We start from the raw sequence: 17,063 nt of genomic DNA on the forward strand, positions 1-17,063 counted from the left end.
TATGCAGCCCACTTCCTGATTCTTGTCTAGTAAAAAGCCTAGGCTTATGACATCATGCACAGCTCTCTCTCGCCCTCCTGAATGTTTGCCAGGAAGGAGGGGGGGTGAGTCATACAAGGGCCAATGAGAGCTGCAGGCATGCCTCTGTGCAAATCCAGAAAGGGAACAGGCAGCAGCTTCAGCATTCACAGTACAGAATCACAGTATACATAAAATAATATGAAAAGTGGTTGGAGGGAAGCTTCAGAATGGCAAAGATGTTTTTATTACAAATTATGTGAGCAGACTGCAGTTCCTCTTTAATGCCGAAAATTTAGACTTTAGAACCACTTGAATAGCTCAATATGTGAATGAGTTAGAGCAGTGACTTATCACACTCATTCATTCCTTATCAGACAGATTTATCTGAGGTCTTAATCTTTACTGGTATTGTCTCTTAGAAAACACATAGTGCTCTGGGAAAACTTTATAATGTATTAATGTATCTTTGTTTGGAAAACAAGATCTATCTATATACTGTACACATCAATTCAAAAAAATAAGAAACAGATAGGTCAAAACATCAGACTCTTAGAAGATGCATTATTTGCATGTAAACTAGTAACATTACATAACCCTAGTATACTAGTATATAATAGGGAATGATGTTTATTCTTTTAGGGCACTAATACTGGGTTATTCTCAAAACAGGCTTTGTTGGTTTGTTTCTTTTCTCTTTCTCTTTTCATGGATATGCTTATGGCCAGGGGTAGGCAACCTTTTGAGCACATTGTGCCGAAAAATGTTTTCAAAGAAATTGATTGTGCCGATCTTATAACAAAAAAAGTTAACTTCACACTCTCAATCACGAAAAGGATTTTTTATAAAGTAAATGCTGTAAACTACTTTAGAAGTAAGAAATTAACATCCTGCACTCTCACGCCTCAGATCAGCCCCAATTCCTGCACCTACACACCTCAGATCACTGTCCCCCCTGCAAATCTGTTTCACCACTGTACCCCCCTGCTCATCTGCCCCACCACTATAACCCCCTGCACATCTGCCCCACCACTATAACCCCCTGCACATCTGCCCCACCACTATAACCCCCTGCACATCTGCCCCACCACTATAACCCCCTGCTCATCTGCCCCATCACTGTAACCCCCTGCTTTTCTGTCCCACCGCTGAACCCCCTTCTCATCCCTTCCACCATTGTACCTCCTGCACATCTGCCCCACCACTGTACCCCCTTGCTCTTCTGTCCCACCACTGTAACTCCCCTGCTCATCTGCCCCATCAATGTACCCCCTTTTCTCATCTGCCCCACCACTGTACCTCCCTGCACATCTGCTCTACCGCTGTATCCCCATGCTCTTCTGTCTCACTACTGAATCACCTTCTCATCTGTCCCAACACTGAACCCCTCCTACTCATCTGTCCCAACAATGAACCCCTCCTGCTCATCTGTCCCAACAATGAACCCCTCCTGCTCATCTGTCCCAACAATGAACCCCTTCTGCTCATCTGTCCCAACAATGAACCCCTCCTGCTCATCTGTCCCAACAATGAACCCCTCCTGCTCATCTGTCCCAACAATGAACCCCTCCTGCTCATCTGTCCCAACAATGAACCCCTCCTGCTCATCTGTCCCACCACTGAACCCCTCCTGCTCATCTGTCCCACCACTGAACCCCTCCTGCTCATCTGTCCCACCACTGAACCCCTCCTGCTCATCTGTCCCACCACTGAACCCCTCCTGCTCATCTGTCCCACCACTGAACCCCTCCTGCTCATCTGTCCCACCACTGAACCCCTCCTGCTCATCTGTCCCACCACTGAACCCCTCCTGCTCATCTGTCCCACCACTGAACCCCTCCTGCTCATCTGTCCCACCACTGAACCCCTCCTGCTCATCTGTCCCACCACTGAACCCCTCCTGCTCATCTGTCCCACCACTGAACCCCTCCTGCTCATCTGTCCCACCACTGAACCCCTCCTGCTCATCTGTCCCACCACTGAACCCCTCCTGCTCATCTGTCCCACCACTGAACCCCTCCTGCTCATCTGTCCCACCACTGAACCCCTCCTGCTCATCTGCTCCACCGCTGTACCCTCTTCTCATCTATGGTATGCAGAGTGGTGAAAGGAGAGAGACAGCTGAGAAAAAGTGCGGCGCTCTGTGCCACAGGAAAAGTTGAGTGTGATTTTTTCATTGCGCTGAATACTGGCTCTGGCTTAAAGGGACACAGGAGTGCAGGGGATCAGTAGTAAGGGACGCAAAGGTTCGGGAATAATGTCACAAAAGTTCCCAGAAGCTCAACAGTAATGCCACCCAATTGAGAAAACCACAATCACAGTGAAAGCCCTTCTTCCTGAGATTGGTAGTGGCAACCAAGCAAGTCATCTTCCTCCAGTGGTGGGCGGGGCTAGCAGAACTGTGACTGGCTTTAGCAGTGGCCAATGACAGTCCTCCTCCTCCTGGAAACAGGGACTGCTGCGCCCCCCCCCCAGCAGAACTGCACCCAATCTCTTCCCCATCACAAAAGCTAATGATCACAGCTACAGCAAAGTTAGAGAACCAAACAGTTTCCCATCTTTTACAATGTGTGGGGGCACAGTGCATCCTCCTCAGTGTAGGTGCGGTGTGGGGAATTCTGAAATAGGAATGCATTAGTGTCTCACTGACACTTCCCTGCGCTGCTCTGCTGATGGGGAGGGAGTCGAGTGCCAGCAAAAGAGGCTTTTGCAGCACCAGTGCCGGGGGTTGCCAACCCCTGGCTTATGCAGACAAAATACATTAGTCATCTAAGAACTGTTGTGTAATATCAACTAGTTTTACTCATGGGCATTGTAATATTGTATGTATGTGTGTTGGCTTAAAGAACACCTAGGAATACAAAATAAGAATTTGTGACGTGTGACATTTACAGAACAAAACAATCACATGGCAGACCTGTTTGTTTTCACAGTGGCTACTTAATTTAGAACACAGATTAAACTAATATACTTATTGCTTTCGCAATTGTTTTTTTTTTTTTTTTTGATGGCCCTATCATCATGACTTCAAAATATCACTGTTGCAGTCTATCACCCTTAGCCATCATTCTTTTTCCTTGTTTTCTTGCAATTAGAGTTGCATCGGTGCCGATACCAAGCTTTTGCAATGAGTATCAGTACTCATGCAAATGCTCCAATGCTTGATCCGATACCTGTTGTAATCGGACCAGGCATCCTCAACTCAGCAGGGGGGCCGGGCAGTCTCACAGGTGATCGGTGCGGGCTGTTACAAGCACTGATCTCCCTGTATAGCTTTCAATAAAGCAGCCGACAGCCGCTTCTTCTCCTCCTCTCCCTCCCGCAGCTGTAAGATGCTTTACTGAAAGCTATACAGGGAGATTGGTGCTTGTAACTGCCGGCACAGCTGCGCCTATCACCCCCGACTGTCCCCAGTGTCCGCCTCCCTCTCTCCGGTGTCCTCCGCCAGTCCATCCCCCCCCCCCCCCCCCCCCCCGCCGATCTGTCAGGATGGAGAGCAGAGGAATGCGCCAGTAAATATATAATTAACAGGCTCCTTCCTTTTCCAAAAGCACAGAGTCAGCGATTGCTGACTGTGTCCAATTATAACTGAGTTTATGATGCTTCATTTTTAGGAATGGAGAGGAGCCTCTGTCTTCTGTCCATTCATTTTCAGAGCAGCTGAGGCTGCAGAGAAAGGGACTGGGGAATCTGTGTCCTCAGTCCCTTTCCCTGTCTCAAAGGGGAGATGTCAGCAAACACTTCTTGTAATGTTTTTATCTGTTTAAAACAATAAAATAAGATTGAATCAAAGAACCTAATGTGTAAGAAACTAGCACAGTCACATGGGTAAAGAATGTGTACATTTTAATTAGTTAGTAGTGCTACATATAATAACACCATGTTTACGCTGTATTGTCTTCATGATAAGTAATTACAAAGGCATCTGAGTGATAGCATTTGACACACCTGCATATAATTATCATATGATCTAGATACTCACATCATCTTCATATCGGATATGAATGTTTGTAATTTTGACTTGCAGATTCTTGATAACCTGTGCTGCCAGTTTTTCTAGAAATGTGTCTTTTTTCTCCTCCTTGGGTTTGTCTTAAAAAAAAAAAAATCAAAAACACTCATGTAAACTGGTAGATTCATTCCAAAGAATATAATAATATTTTTTTTGTTAGAGTCAGCAAAAATTATATAAAATATAATTATAATTATATAAATATAAATCAGCACACATAGTGAACCATATAAAGTATGCAAACTAAAAATGTAACATGTTGCAGTTTACTAGTTCATAATGTGGTGGCTGTATTAGTCTTTTTTCTTTTTCAAGCTTTTTTGCTTACATCCTGATAATCCTGCATATTGCACGCTTCTTGTCCCTCCTGCCGCCACTGTATCTATGGGGGGGGGGGGGCGTGGTTATCCCCCCAGGACAGGGCAAGTGGTGGTTTAGGCCGGGTTCACGCTGGTACAACAAACACTCCGACATTGGGAGTTCATGTCGCAGGACGTTTGAAAATCAATGTTTCCCTATGGGAGCAGTCTTAACTGGTCCAACATGCCCTTTTTTATTATTTTTTTTATTTGGCGTGGAGTTCCCTTTCAAGATCACCAGAGCACAAGTCACATGTCAAAGTCAGTCTGACTTTGAAAATGCTCCCTGCACTACTTTGGTCAGACTTTGATCCTCCTTCAGCCCATTGAATATCACTGAAGTCAGATCAAAGTCAGACCGCCGTCTTGACTGATCTGACTTTTGGCACTTTGCGACTTGTGCTCTGATGATCTTGAAAGGGAACTCCACGCCAAATAAAAAAAAAAAATAATAAAAAAAGGGCATGGGTTCCCCCTCCAAGAGCATACCAGGCACTTCGGTCTGGTATGGATTTTAAGGGGAACCCCCAAAATCCATACCAGACCCTTATCCGAACACACAGCCTGGCAGGTCATGAAAGGGGGTGGGGACGAGCGAGCGTCCCACCCCTCCTGAACCGTACCAGACCACATGCCCACAACATGGGTGGGTGCTTTGGAGTAGGGGGGCCCAAAGCACCTTGTCCCCATGTTGAGGACAAGGGCCTCTTCCCAACAACCATGGCCGTTGGTTTTGGGGTCTGAGGGCGAGGGGCTTATCGGAATCTGAAAGCCCCCTTTAACAAGGGGGCACCCAGATGCTGGCCCCAATCCTATGTGAATGAGTATGGGGGTACATTGTACCCCTACCCATTCACCTAAATAAAAAAAAAAAGTGTATAAAATAAAAACACATTACACATGTTTTTAACGTAATTTATTAGGCAGCTCCAGCGTCTCTTCCGATCTGTTCTCCCCACTGACGTCTTCTGCCTCTGTTGGTTCTTCTCCCTCTGTCCACTGTCTTCTGCCGGGTCTCCTCCTTTGACTTCTAGCTCTGTAGCCCAGTCTTCTGCGCTGTCTTCTCCCGATGTTGACTCAACGCTCTCTCCCACTCTAATGTCGGGTGCGTGGTGTGCCACTACTTACACAGGCATGGGTCGGGGTCACCGTCCCTTATGACGTCACCGCCCATCATGCCCCAGGCAGTGGCATCATAAGGGGAACGGCCCCCGTATGAAGTCACACGGTGACCCTGCCCCATGCCTATATAAATAGTGGCACACCACGCATCCGGCATTAGAGCGGGAGAGAACGTCGAGTCAACATTGGAAGAATAGTGAGAAGACAGCGGAGACAATCCAGTAAAAGAGCAAGAAGATAGCGGAGAAGACCCAGCAGAGGCAGAATACAGAGGACAAAGGGAAAAGAACCGGAGAGAGCGTGGAGAAGAACCAGAGAGGGCTATAAGACATCAGCGGAGAAGAGCCGGAGAGGGGAAAAGTCAGAAGAGACGCCGGAGCCGCCTTAAGAAATTAGTTTAAACACCCCTGTGTGCTGTGTTTTATTTTTGACACTTTTCCAAGTGAATGGGTAGGGGTAAAATGTACCCCATACTCACTTACATAGGGTGGGTGGCCGGGATCTGGGGGCCCCATTGTTAAAGGGGGCTTCCAGATTCTGATAAGCCCCCCACCAACAGACACTGAAAACCAACGGCCAGGGTTGTCAGGAAGAGGCCCTTGTCCCCGTCAACATGGGGAAAATGTGCTTTGGGGTGGGGAGCCGCAGGGCCCCCCTCTGCCCCAAAGCACCCCCCCATGTTGAGGGCATGCGGCCTCGTAAGGTTCAGGGGGGGGGGGGGCTCGCTCGTCCCCACCTCCTTTCCTGACCTGCCGGGCTGTGTGCTCGGATAAGGGTCTGGTATGGATTTGGGGGGGGGGGCTCCCACGCCGTTCCCTGGTTCCCCTTAAAATTCATACCAGTCCGATGGGCCTAGTACGCTCTTGGAGGGGGAACCTTTTTTTTTATTAATTTGGTGTTGAGTTCCCCCTAAAGATTCATACCAGACACAGTGCCTGGTATTGTCGGGGATCAAAGTCAGATCCCTGTTCATTGTCAAGTCAGATACATGTCGGACTTCAAGTCACAGGGCAAAGTCGGATCCAAAGTGGTACGACTGTCGTGTCGCACCAGTGTGAACCCGGCCTCACAGAAGACAGCTAGTAAAGAGCATATTGTTCTGTGCAGCTGACAGGAAGTAAAAAATGACACTGCATTTCCTGCAAGATCAACAGGTATTTTCTGTATATGCAGAAAATTTTATTTAAAAAAAAATAAGGCAGCCAAAGGACTGTCAGCTAAAATATGTTTTATATTTGAGATTGGGTTTAGTAATCCTTTAAAACAAACATACGATTAAACATAAGCAGGGGTTACTATTAACTAAATTCACATTAAAATGATCAGTAGATGGATATATATGTATAGGTAGCTCAAGTTCTATTTAAATCATGACAAAAAAAAAAAAAACTGCCAAGCTATAAATTCATGCAATTATACAAAACTGAGCTTGTAACGAAGAACGGTGTCGCTAACCATGCCAGAGTATTTTATTTTGTAATCTGCATTAGAAAAAAATGGATAGTGGATATCTTACTGGGTGATACAAGCAAAGACTTTGTTTTTATAAACAGGAAAAAAGTAAGCAAACAAAAAAAAAAAAAACCAAAACACACACACACACACCATAGATGCACAAAACATTAAACAAAAAGCTTGCCCATTTAACTAAAAAAAAAACACACACAACAGTATAAATATATAGAATGCATTTAAATATGTCCAGCTGTATTTACATGCAATCCCTCCCCCCTCCTCCCTGACACACCTGATATCTGAGAACATTGAACCTATCGACAACCCAAATAGAGCAAACTCCATTCAAAATAGATGCTGCATCAATTAAGCTTTTAATGTGTCTCAGAAACTACAGTAGTGAGAGCATTCTAACACGCTTAGTATAGATTCCCCAATTCCAGAAAGTCATAGATTGCCAGATTCTCCAATTCTAGGTTTACTTCAGTTTGTGGAAAATCCAACAGGGAAAGACATGATTTTTAATGCCTGCGACAGTTGTACAAAACTAAAGTTCTGGTGGGGCCAGCGTTTGGGTGATTATAAAAATGAACAGCATCCACACAAGAAAAATGTCAGTCTTGAATGGAGTTGGCCTTTAATTGTATATTTTTATCTGCAGGTGAAAACAGGTTAGTAATCAACATCTAATCCTAAACACATCCAGGACCTTTGCCACACTGCATTTATGACCAATCTTTAGTTTAATTTTACATGCTAAAAAGGATTAACTTACGTCCATCGGATTAGCATGCAATGTACGAAGTTTCACTAAAATCCAGAAATGCCATGCTATCCCGTACCAAACATTAGCTTCCTCAAGCATGCTTACAAAAGAATATGCTTACCCACCTTTTTTGCTACCATGAACCTTAAAACGGTTCTTAAAATGTTTGTGCTTTTTACGTTTTGGTCCTTCACATTGCATGCATTAGTATGAGAAAAGGATAAAAATGGTGTTAGTAAAGACTGAGTAAAGACTCAGTATTCGTAGTTGAAGGGAAACCAAAAAATATAGATATATAATACATACATACATATTCATATACAGTTAAGATATAAATAAATGCAAAGTATATGAACAATTCAGTTAATAAATAGAACAGTTACAGAGCCAAAGCGCAACTCCAAGCAAACATTTAAGAAAAAAAATCCAGTATGCAGTACAATAATTTTACAACTAGCCTAAGTACTATTATCCTTCTGTAACCCCCTTCTTAGCAGAAATAAAAAGTGCAAGAGGGATGTCAGGTGCTCTGAGCCAATAACTCAATGCTCATCAGGTTGGCATAGGTGAGCTGATTAAGCAGACCTTCACAGCCATTTTTCACATTTTTGTCACATATCGGATGAGCAAGTAGCACTACCATAATTTCATCAGAGAAAGGGTGTTGAACTATACATAGAAAAGATACCTGCTACTACAATGTAAGGCAGCTCCAATGTAAGGCAGGAGATGCATGTGGGACATATAAATCCGATCTTGAGATTATGCTTTTTTTCTGGACTCCAATGAAATAGCACCCTTATCACCAAGAAGGGGCACTCACATGTCACTGTACCACTGGATCCTGCATGGCCTTCCTTCTTACTCATGGAATACATGAGTAGATGTAGATGCAGCGTGATTAACAGCTTAATCTATTTTCTGCACAGAAATTTCTTGTCATCGCAAGAACTTTCCAAAATTGACAAGGAAAATCTAACGAGAAGTTCTGACATAACACTGATCATAAGGTGTCAAGAAACACCCCTATCATACCTAGTGGTAGTTTTGCTGCTTGCAATTATCACTCTGCACATGGTAAACCTTATGCTCACTTTGCAAAGATAAAATAAAGAAAAAACCTGCCCAAAAATAAACAATACACAGCTCATCTAATATTCAGACAATAGATACATGATCAGTTGCATAATAAGACCAGATAATAAATCATCTAAATTAGAAAAGTACATTAAGGGTGTAAAATATAGGCAAAACCTTGCTAACATACATTTAGTTGGGCCCAGGGTGTCTGAATAACAGCAGTAAGGGTATTAGAACTAAATCTGTAGTGGAAAATTGTATTCATATTTGTTTGATAGGGCATATTTGGGCCAGTGTAAAAGATTTACTTCGTAGTAAGCCCAGTATAGCCTGTAATGCTATCTGGTTCAATGATCTCCTTCCCGAGCTTGGGAAGCTGAAGGGGTTTCACAGCTGGGCCAGGATGGGCATTCTGACGATCTCTCATCTATGTGATCATCACATTTTTAAATCAGCAACTGCAATTAGAATTCTTCTTAGAAGAGAGAGCTTTTTATCAATATCTTCAAATCAGACATGCCTTCCTTGCCCAGAACAACGCAGTTTTTCAATTACAGATACTTTGTTATTTGATAGAATTTTTAAGGCAGTATTTTCAAAGGGGCTTATTTCTGAGATATATGTACAACTTTAATCCAAATTTTTGCAGACATCCAGCTCTTTGTAGACAGAAAAAAGGAGCAGGAGCACTCCTTTTCTTTGTGCTTGATATGGAGTGTTTACGTGTGTATTTATTGTTTGTAAAAATGTTAAAAATAAAATAAATCTGCCTAAAGCACAGGCTAACATTTTGGTTGTGTTTCATATACAAATAAAGATCTAAGCAAGCACCATAGACTCAAAAATGGTTAAAAATAATGAAAGTGGTTGTAAAGCCTCAAGGTTTTCCACCTTAATGCATTCTATGTATTAAGGTTAAAAACCTTCTGTGCTACAACGCCCCCTCAGACACCTCCTTTTTCTTACCTGAGCCCAATCTGATCTGGCGACATACATGAGCCCAGCGGCTGTCTCTCTCCTCATGGGACAGATTGAAGCCATTGGCTGCTGCTGCTGTCAATCTAATCTAGTGACACAGGAGCATGGGGCGGGGCCGAGTCCAGCTGTATGTGTCATTGGACACAGCAGTGGGACTCGGGAGCAAGCCTGCAAGGAGGAGCCTGGAGCGCCGGCAGGGGACCCCAGAAGAATTGGATCAGGGCTGCTCTGTGCAAAATGATTGCACAAAGCAGGTAAGTATAGGCATGTTAGTTATTTTTATTTTAAAAAACCAACATGAGGGTTTACGAACCCCTTTAAACACTACTTATGTTAATTAGTTGTATGGTGCTGATTTTTGGTTCTTTTCATCCAGGCAGTGAGATATAAAGGATTTTATAAATATCTTGTTGAACAATATTTATACGAGTGTACTTTAGATGATGCTTACAAATAAGCATGTACATTTTATACAAACGAATTAACATTTGCTACACACAGTCTGAATACAAAGCGATAGGATTAATTTTTAATGTAGCCTAGATAACATAGGGCAATCTGACCGTACAATAGATTATTTTGTCAGAGTGAGCTGTTTCTTAGCTTGGAAGAGAAGGACACATAAAGGCCAGTAGCAGTGGTCAATCAAACACTTTGTTAGTGCCCCATGTAACAGCACTGTTAGTATCTCATTAGATGTGGCCAGCGTGAGATCTATTTCTATTATTTGTTACGATTAGCAGCGCTGCCCATTTACGTCTTCTGACTTGCTAGATAAGATTTCTGCTCTACAAATAAGACCAGAATAACACAACACATCATTCTGGTAACAGACTCATGAGTTTCTTTCTCTATTTTACATTATATATATATCCCATGCCAACAAACTGGGAGCTTCTGAAAGCACTGCATGCTTCTAGCGGATATTAAAAAGCTCTTCTAGTGCTAAATGACAGCAGGAGGTTTATTTTTTAAAAATGTAGCGGTTTCATCTAGTAGCCATAATGCTGCATTCTCCCAATTGTGGTATTTCAGGAAGGTACTGAATTGTGGCCACTAGGTGGACCATAGGATAATAGAAAATATACTTAGACACATTATATAGATTTATGATGGCTTTAGGAATACCCAGGCATTTGCAGAGCAATTTTTTTTATAAACAGACCCGAAGGAGTCATCATAATTTTCTGATGGTTCCATCCTTTGTTATATCACAATGCTGTTAATCCAAATGTTAGTACAGAGAGTTGAAAAGACACTGTGGATAGACTGTAGCCTAGGGAAGCTAATTCTGGGGTAAAGTCCTGACAAGTAGGCAATAAAAAAAAAAAAAAAAAAGAATTATTCTCTGTCAAAGTGAACGTTCAGTAGCAACACATCAGACACTATACAAGCGCTAAGACCTTAAATGTTCCCCTTTGAAGGTGCTTTTACCACTTGCTGACCGCCTGACGACGATATACGTCGGCAGAGTGGCACGGGCAGGCAGAGTAACGTACCCGTATTGCGATCGCGCCCCCCCCCGGTGGCCGAGGCATCGTTGCAAGAGCGATCCAATTCATGGCCACCCCCTCACGATCGCTCCTGATGAATGGGAAGCTTCCTCTGCTTCTGAAATGTAAACAGAAGCAGAGGAAGTAATGTCATCTCTCCTCGTGGAGAATTTTCGGACTCCCGAGAAGAGAAGACATCACAGTGAGTTTGCACCAACACTACACTAACACTAGTACACATAGACACATAAAACACCCCCGATCACCCCCCCCCCCTGCACCCCCTGTCACAGTGTCACCAATAGCAGTTTTAAGTTTTTTACTGATCACTGCATTGGTGTCATTTGTGACTGTTATAAGTGTTACGGCTGTTAGTCGAAGGCCCCTTTAGGTCTAGGGTACCCCCCCCTAACAAAGGTTTAACCCCTTGATTGCCCCCCAGTTAACCCTTTCACCAGTGTCACTAATCGATCATTTTTCTTATCGCCATATAAGTCTCACGGGTGACACTAGTTAGCCTGTTAGTCATTTAGGTTCACGTCAGCTTTTTATAGCGTCAGGTACCCCCATATACTACCCCCTGCTTGCCCCCTAGTTAACCCTTTCACCAGTGATCACCATATAAGTGTTACGGGTGATGCTGGTTAATTAGTTTGTTCTTTTTATACCCACCATTTATTACCCAATAAAGGTTTAACTCCCTGATCGCCCGGCGGGTGATATCAGTTTTAGGGTCAGATAGGGTCTGCGTTGCCCCAGGTAGCGTCAGATTAGTGCCAGTACCGCTAACACCCACACACACAGCATACACCTCCCTTAGTGGTATTGTGTCTGAACGGATCGATATCTGATCAGACCTATACTAGCATCCCCAGCAGTTTAGGGTTCTCAAAAACGCAGTGTTCGTGGGGTCAGCCCAGATCCCTGCTAGCACCTGCGTTTTGCCCCTCCACCCAGCCCAGCCCACCCAAGTGCAGTATCAATCGATCACTGTCACTTACAAAACACTAAATACATAACTACAGCGTTCCCAGAGTCAGGCCCGATCCCTGCGATCGCTAACAGTTTTTTTTGGTAGCGTTTGTTACAGTTGCCGACAGCCTAGGAGCTTTTTTACCTGTCTCAGTAGTGTACCAGTAAATTTAGAGCCCAAAATGTCAAATCGAAGGTACACTAGTAAAGAGACCTACACGTTTCTGAGCATGACAGATAGTGAAGAGGAAGTCACTCATCTGTCAGATCCAGGCTCAGAATACGCTCCTGTTGACGACAGCGGCTCCATGACAGATAGCTCTGACGACAGAGTTGTGGTCCCTGCCAAGGTCAGGTGTACCAGACCCCGATCTTCTTCTGCTCTTGTTGAGGTGCAAGAACCGCAGGGCTCTCGTATGGAGCAGAGAGCCAATACTAGTGCCGCTCATCCTTCTGGTGAACTGGCAAGCACCAGCGGCCTAGTACACCCTGGTCGTAGTCAAACCAGCACTGCAGTACCACGTGGTGACATGGCGAGTCCCATAAGTGCAGTTCAAGCTGGCAAGCACAACTAGTGTCCCGCTGCCACCAAAAAGACAAAGACAGGCCCAACGTGCCCATAGTGTCCTTCCTGCAGAATCTGACCATCCTAATTGGGAGCCCACCACTTCTGCAGCACCCGTACTTCCCCCATTCACTAGCCAACCCGGAATTCAGGTGGAAACAGTTGATTTTACGTCACTTGATTTTTTATTCGCTGTTTTTCACCGAAGATCTCTATAGATCTATTGTGGACCTAAGTAATTTGTATGCTGGTCAATTCATCACCGCTAATCCCCAGTCCTCCCTTGACAGAGATTGGAAACCAATTACGGTTTCCGAATTTAAGATCTTTCTGGGCCTATCCCTCGACATGGGTATTGTTAAAATGAGTATGTTGGTCATATTGGTCCACTGACCCAATTTGCCATATGCCCCTGTTCTCTGCCTCCATGACCAGGGCGCCATACAAGCAGATTTTGCGGTTCATGCATTTCAACAACAATGAACTCTGTTGTCCTCGTGAAGACCCTGGATATGATCGGCTCTACAAAATTCGGCCCCTCGTAAACCACTTCAACCAACGTTTTGCAGACTTGTTTACTCCCCATCAAGTTGTCTGCGTTGATGAGTCCCTGATTAAGTTTTCTGGCTGCTTGTCTTTCAAACAGTATCTTCCCAGCAAGCGTGCCAGATACGGGGTCAAGAAGTATAAGCTCTGTGACAGGGCCACAGACTATACATGTAGGTTTTATGGTTTACAAGGGAAGAGATAGTCACGTAGAGCCGCCAAACTGCCCAGATTACATAGGGAGCGCTGGCAAGATTGTGTGGGACTTGGTGTCACCCTTATTCGGAAAGGGGTACCATTTGTATGTGGACAATTATTACACAAGCGTACCACTTTTTAGTCACTTGTTTGATCATCAGATTGGCGCATGTGGCACTGTGCGATCTGATCGCTGGGGCTTTCCCCAGCGGCTTGTAGATTCCCGTCTTAGGCTGGGAAAGAGAGCCTGCTTGAAGTGTAATAAGTTGCTCGCTGTGAAGTGGGGGGATAAAAATTATGTTTTTGTTCTTTCCTCCCTTCACGCAGACACGACGGTCCAAATTCCTACGGCGAATGGTGTTATGGAGAAACCCCATTGTGTTCACGAATATAACCAAAATATGGGAGGGGGTGGACCTCAACGACCAGTTGTTGGCGCCATACCTAGTTGCCCGTAAAGTCAGACGCTGGTACAAAAAAAGTGTCTGTATACTTATTTCAGTTGGCTTTGCTGAACGCTCATGTGCTATACAGAGCTTCAGGATGGACTGGATCCTTCCTTATATTCCAGGAAGAGATCATCAGAGCCCTTCTGTTTCCAGATGGTGCTCCACCTCACCTTCCCAATCCAAATGCAGTAAGCCGGCTGCATGAGAGGCATTTTCCGTTTGTGCAACGAGCCCCCCCAAAGAAGATGTTGTGTTTGTAGCAAGTGCGGATATAGGCGTGACACCCGCTATTATTGTCCCTCCTGTCCTAACAATCCTGGTCTTTCCATTGGTGGATGTTTTGAACGCTACCATACACTAGTGGAGTTTTAGCGTAGGGTACAGCACTGCACAGACTAGGACACACTTTCACAGGGTCTCCCAAAATGCCATCGCATTTTGAGAGTCCCGAACCTGGAACCGTTACAATTACAAAAAAAAAAAAAAAAAAAAACAAACAAAAAAATTAAAAACTAAAATAAACAAAAAATAGTCGTCGTTTTATTGTTCTCAATCTATTGTTCTGCTCTTTTTTTACTGTATTCTATTCTGCAATGTTTTATTGTTATTATGTTTTATTATGTTTGCTTTTCAGGTATGTAATTTTTTTATACTTTACTGTTTACTGTGTTTTATTGTTAACCATTTTTTCGTTTTCAGGTACGCCATTCAGCTGCAGCGCGGATTTATTTATCTTGACCTCAGAGTTTGCTCCCACGATACATAAATCTGTGACTCTAGCGCTGTAGGAGGTGATTTCACCACCACAGTTAAAAAAGAAAAGAGCATATATGCCGAAGCATGGGGGCACCAGGGGTGGAGGAGCGATTTGCTCCTAACTTTTGGGGCGGATGCCCCCATGCCTCAGCCTATATTTTTTAGGCCATTCAGCTGCAGCACTGATTTATTTAACTTGACAGCAACAGCGTTTGCTCCCACGATGCATAAAGCCGTGACTCCAGCGCTGTAGGAGGTGATTTCACCACCACAGTTAACAAAATGGTGCATGTATGCCCATCATTAGAAGTGGGTGGATGAAGGGAGGTATTCTAATGGTGGGCATACCCACCGATCAAGCTCTCTTTTTCGTTCAGCCCACAGGCTGCATGAAAAAAAAAAAAAAAAAGGAAGATTACAATATATGCCCAACAAGGATCAGCAACGTACTGGTATGTTGCTGGACTCTGAATGGTTATATCAAAATGATGCCTGCGGGTTTAGGTATCATTTTCAGCCAGCGGTCGGTTTCATGTAAAAGCAATCCTAGTGGCTAATTAGCCTCTAGACTGATTTTACAAGCAGTGGGAGGGAATGTCCCCCCTCCACCGTCTTCCATGGTTTTCTCTGGCACTCCTGTCCCTAAAGCTGAGAGTGCAGCCGGTGGTTCCGCCAGCTGACCATAGAGCCGATCAGAGACCAGAATGTCTCCAATCATCTCTATGACCTAAGAAACCGGAAGTACGAGCATTTCATGACTTCGATTTCGCCGGATGTAAACAGCGCCGTTGGGAAATTGGGAAAGCATTTTATCACACCGATCTTGGTGTGGTCAGATGCTTTGAGGGCAGAGGAGAGATCTAGGGTCTAATAGACCCCAATTTTTTTTAAAAAGAGTACCTGTCACTACCTATTGCTATCATAGGGGATATTTACATTCCCTGAGATATCGATAAAAAAGATAAAAATAAAAAAATTAAAAAGCACCCGTCCCCCCCTGCTCTCGTGCAAAGGCGAACGCAAGTGCCAGTCTGGCATCAGATGTAAACAGCAATTGCACCATGCATGTGAGGTATCACCATGAAGGAAGGTCAGATCGAGGGCAATAATTTTTAGCAGTAGACCTCCTCTGTAAATCTAAAGTGGTAACCTGTAAAGGCTTTTAAAAAATAATGTATGTAGTTTGTCGCCGCTGCACGTTTGTGCGCAATCTTAAAGCATGTCCTATTTGGTATCCATGTACTCGGCCTAAGATCATCTTTTTTATTTCAAACATTTGGGCAATACAGTGTGTTTTAGTGCATTAGAATTTTTAAAAAGTGTGTTTTTTCCAAAAAAATGCGTTTGAAAAAATCGCTGCGCAAATACTGTGTGAAAAAATAAAATGAAACACCCACCACTTTAATCTGTAGGGCCTTTGCTTTAAAAAAAAAAAAATTATATATATAATGTTTGGGAGTTCAAAGTAATTTTCTTGCAAAAAAAAATATATATATATTTTTTTATGTAAACAAAAAGTGTCAGAAAGAGTTTTGTCTTCAAGTGGTTAGAAGAGTGGGTGATGTGTGACATAATCAGGGATATGCAATTAGCGGACCTCCAGCTGTTGCAGAAATACAAGTCCCATGAGGCAGCCACAAGCATGAAACCCAGAGGCAGAGGCATGATGGGACTTGTAGTTTTGCAACAGCTGGAGGTTCGCTAATTGCATATCACTGTTCTAAATGTTGTACATAAAATGCCAGGACAGTTCAAAACCACCCCCCCCCCCCCCCAAATGACCCCATTTTGGAAAGTAGACATCCCAAGCTATTTGCTGAGAGGCATGTCGAGTCCATGGAATATTTTATATTTTTACACACGTTGCGGGAAAAAGACAATTTTTTTTTTGCACAATGTTGTCACTAAATGATATATTGCTCAAACATGCCATGGGCATATGTGAAATTACACCCCAAAATACTTTCTGTTGCTTCTCCAGAGTATGGGGATACCACATGTGAGACTTTTTGGGAGCCTAACCGTGTAAGGGACCCTAAAAACCAAGCACCGCCTTCAGGCTTTCTAAGGGTGTAAATATTTTATTTCACTCCTCACTGCCTATCACAGTTTCGGAGACCATGGAATGCCCAGATGGCACAACCCCCCCCCCCCAAATGACCCCATTTTGGAAAGCAGACACCCCAAGCTATTTGCTGAGAGGTATGGTGAGTATTTTGCAGACCTCGCTTTTTGTCACAAAGTTTTGAAAATTGAAAAAAGAAAAAAAAAAAAAAAAATACATTTTTCTTTTC

At 43.7% G+C, this 17,063-nt stretch overlaps 1 protein-coding gene across 1 annotated transcript in view; it reads right to left on the reverse strand.

Annotated features, from left to right (window-relative positions):
* VPS13C (vacuolar protein sorting 13 homolog C) overlaps nt 1-17,063 on the reverse strand; it is a 548,274-nt gene that overhangs the window by 475,668 nt on the left and 55,543 nt on the right. The window contains exons 9-10 of the mRNA XM_073619118.1: nt 7,858-7,920; nt 4,001-4,110 (exon numbers count right to left, since the gene is read on the reverse strand). Coding sequence (XP_073475219.1) covers nt 4,001-4,110; nt 7,858-7,920 — 173 coding nt within the window. The remainder of the gene's footprint in view (nt 1-4,000; nt 4,111-7,857; nt 7,921-17,063) is intronic.

Source organism: Aquarana catesbeiana, linkage group LG03 (genome assembly GCF_042186555.1).
Source record: "Aquarana catesbeiana isolate 2022-GZ linkage group LG03, ASM4218655v1, whole genome shotgun sequence".
NCBI lineage: Eukaryota > Metazoa > Chordata > Amphibia > Anura > Ranidae > Aquarana > Aquarana catesbeiana.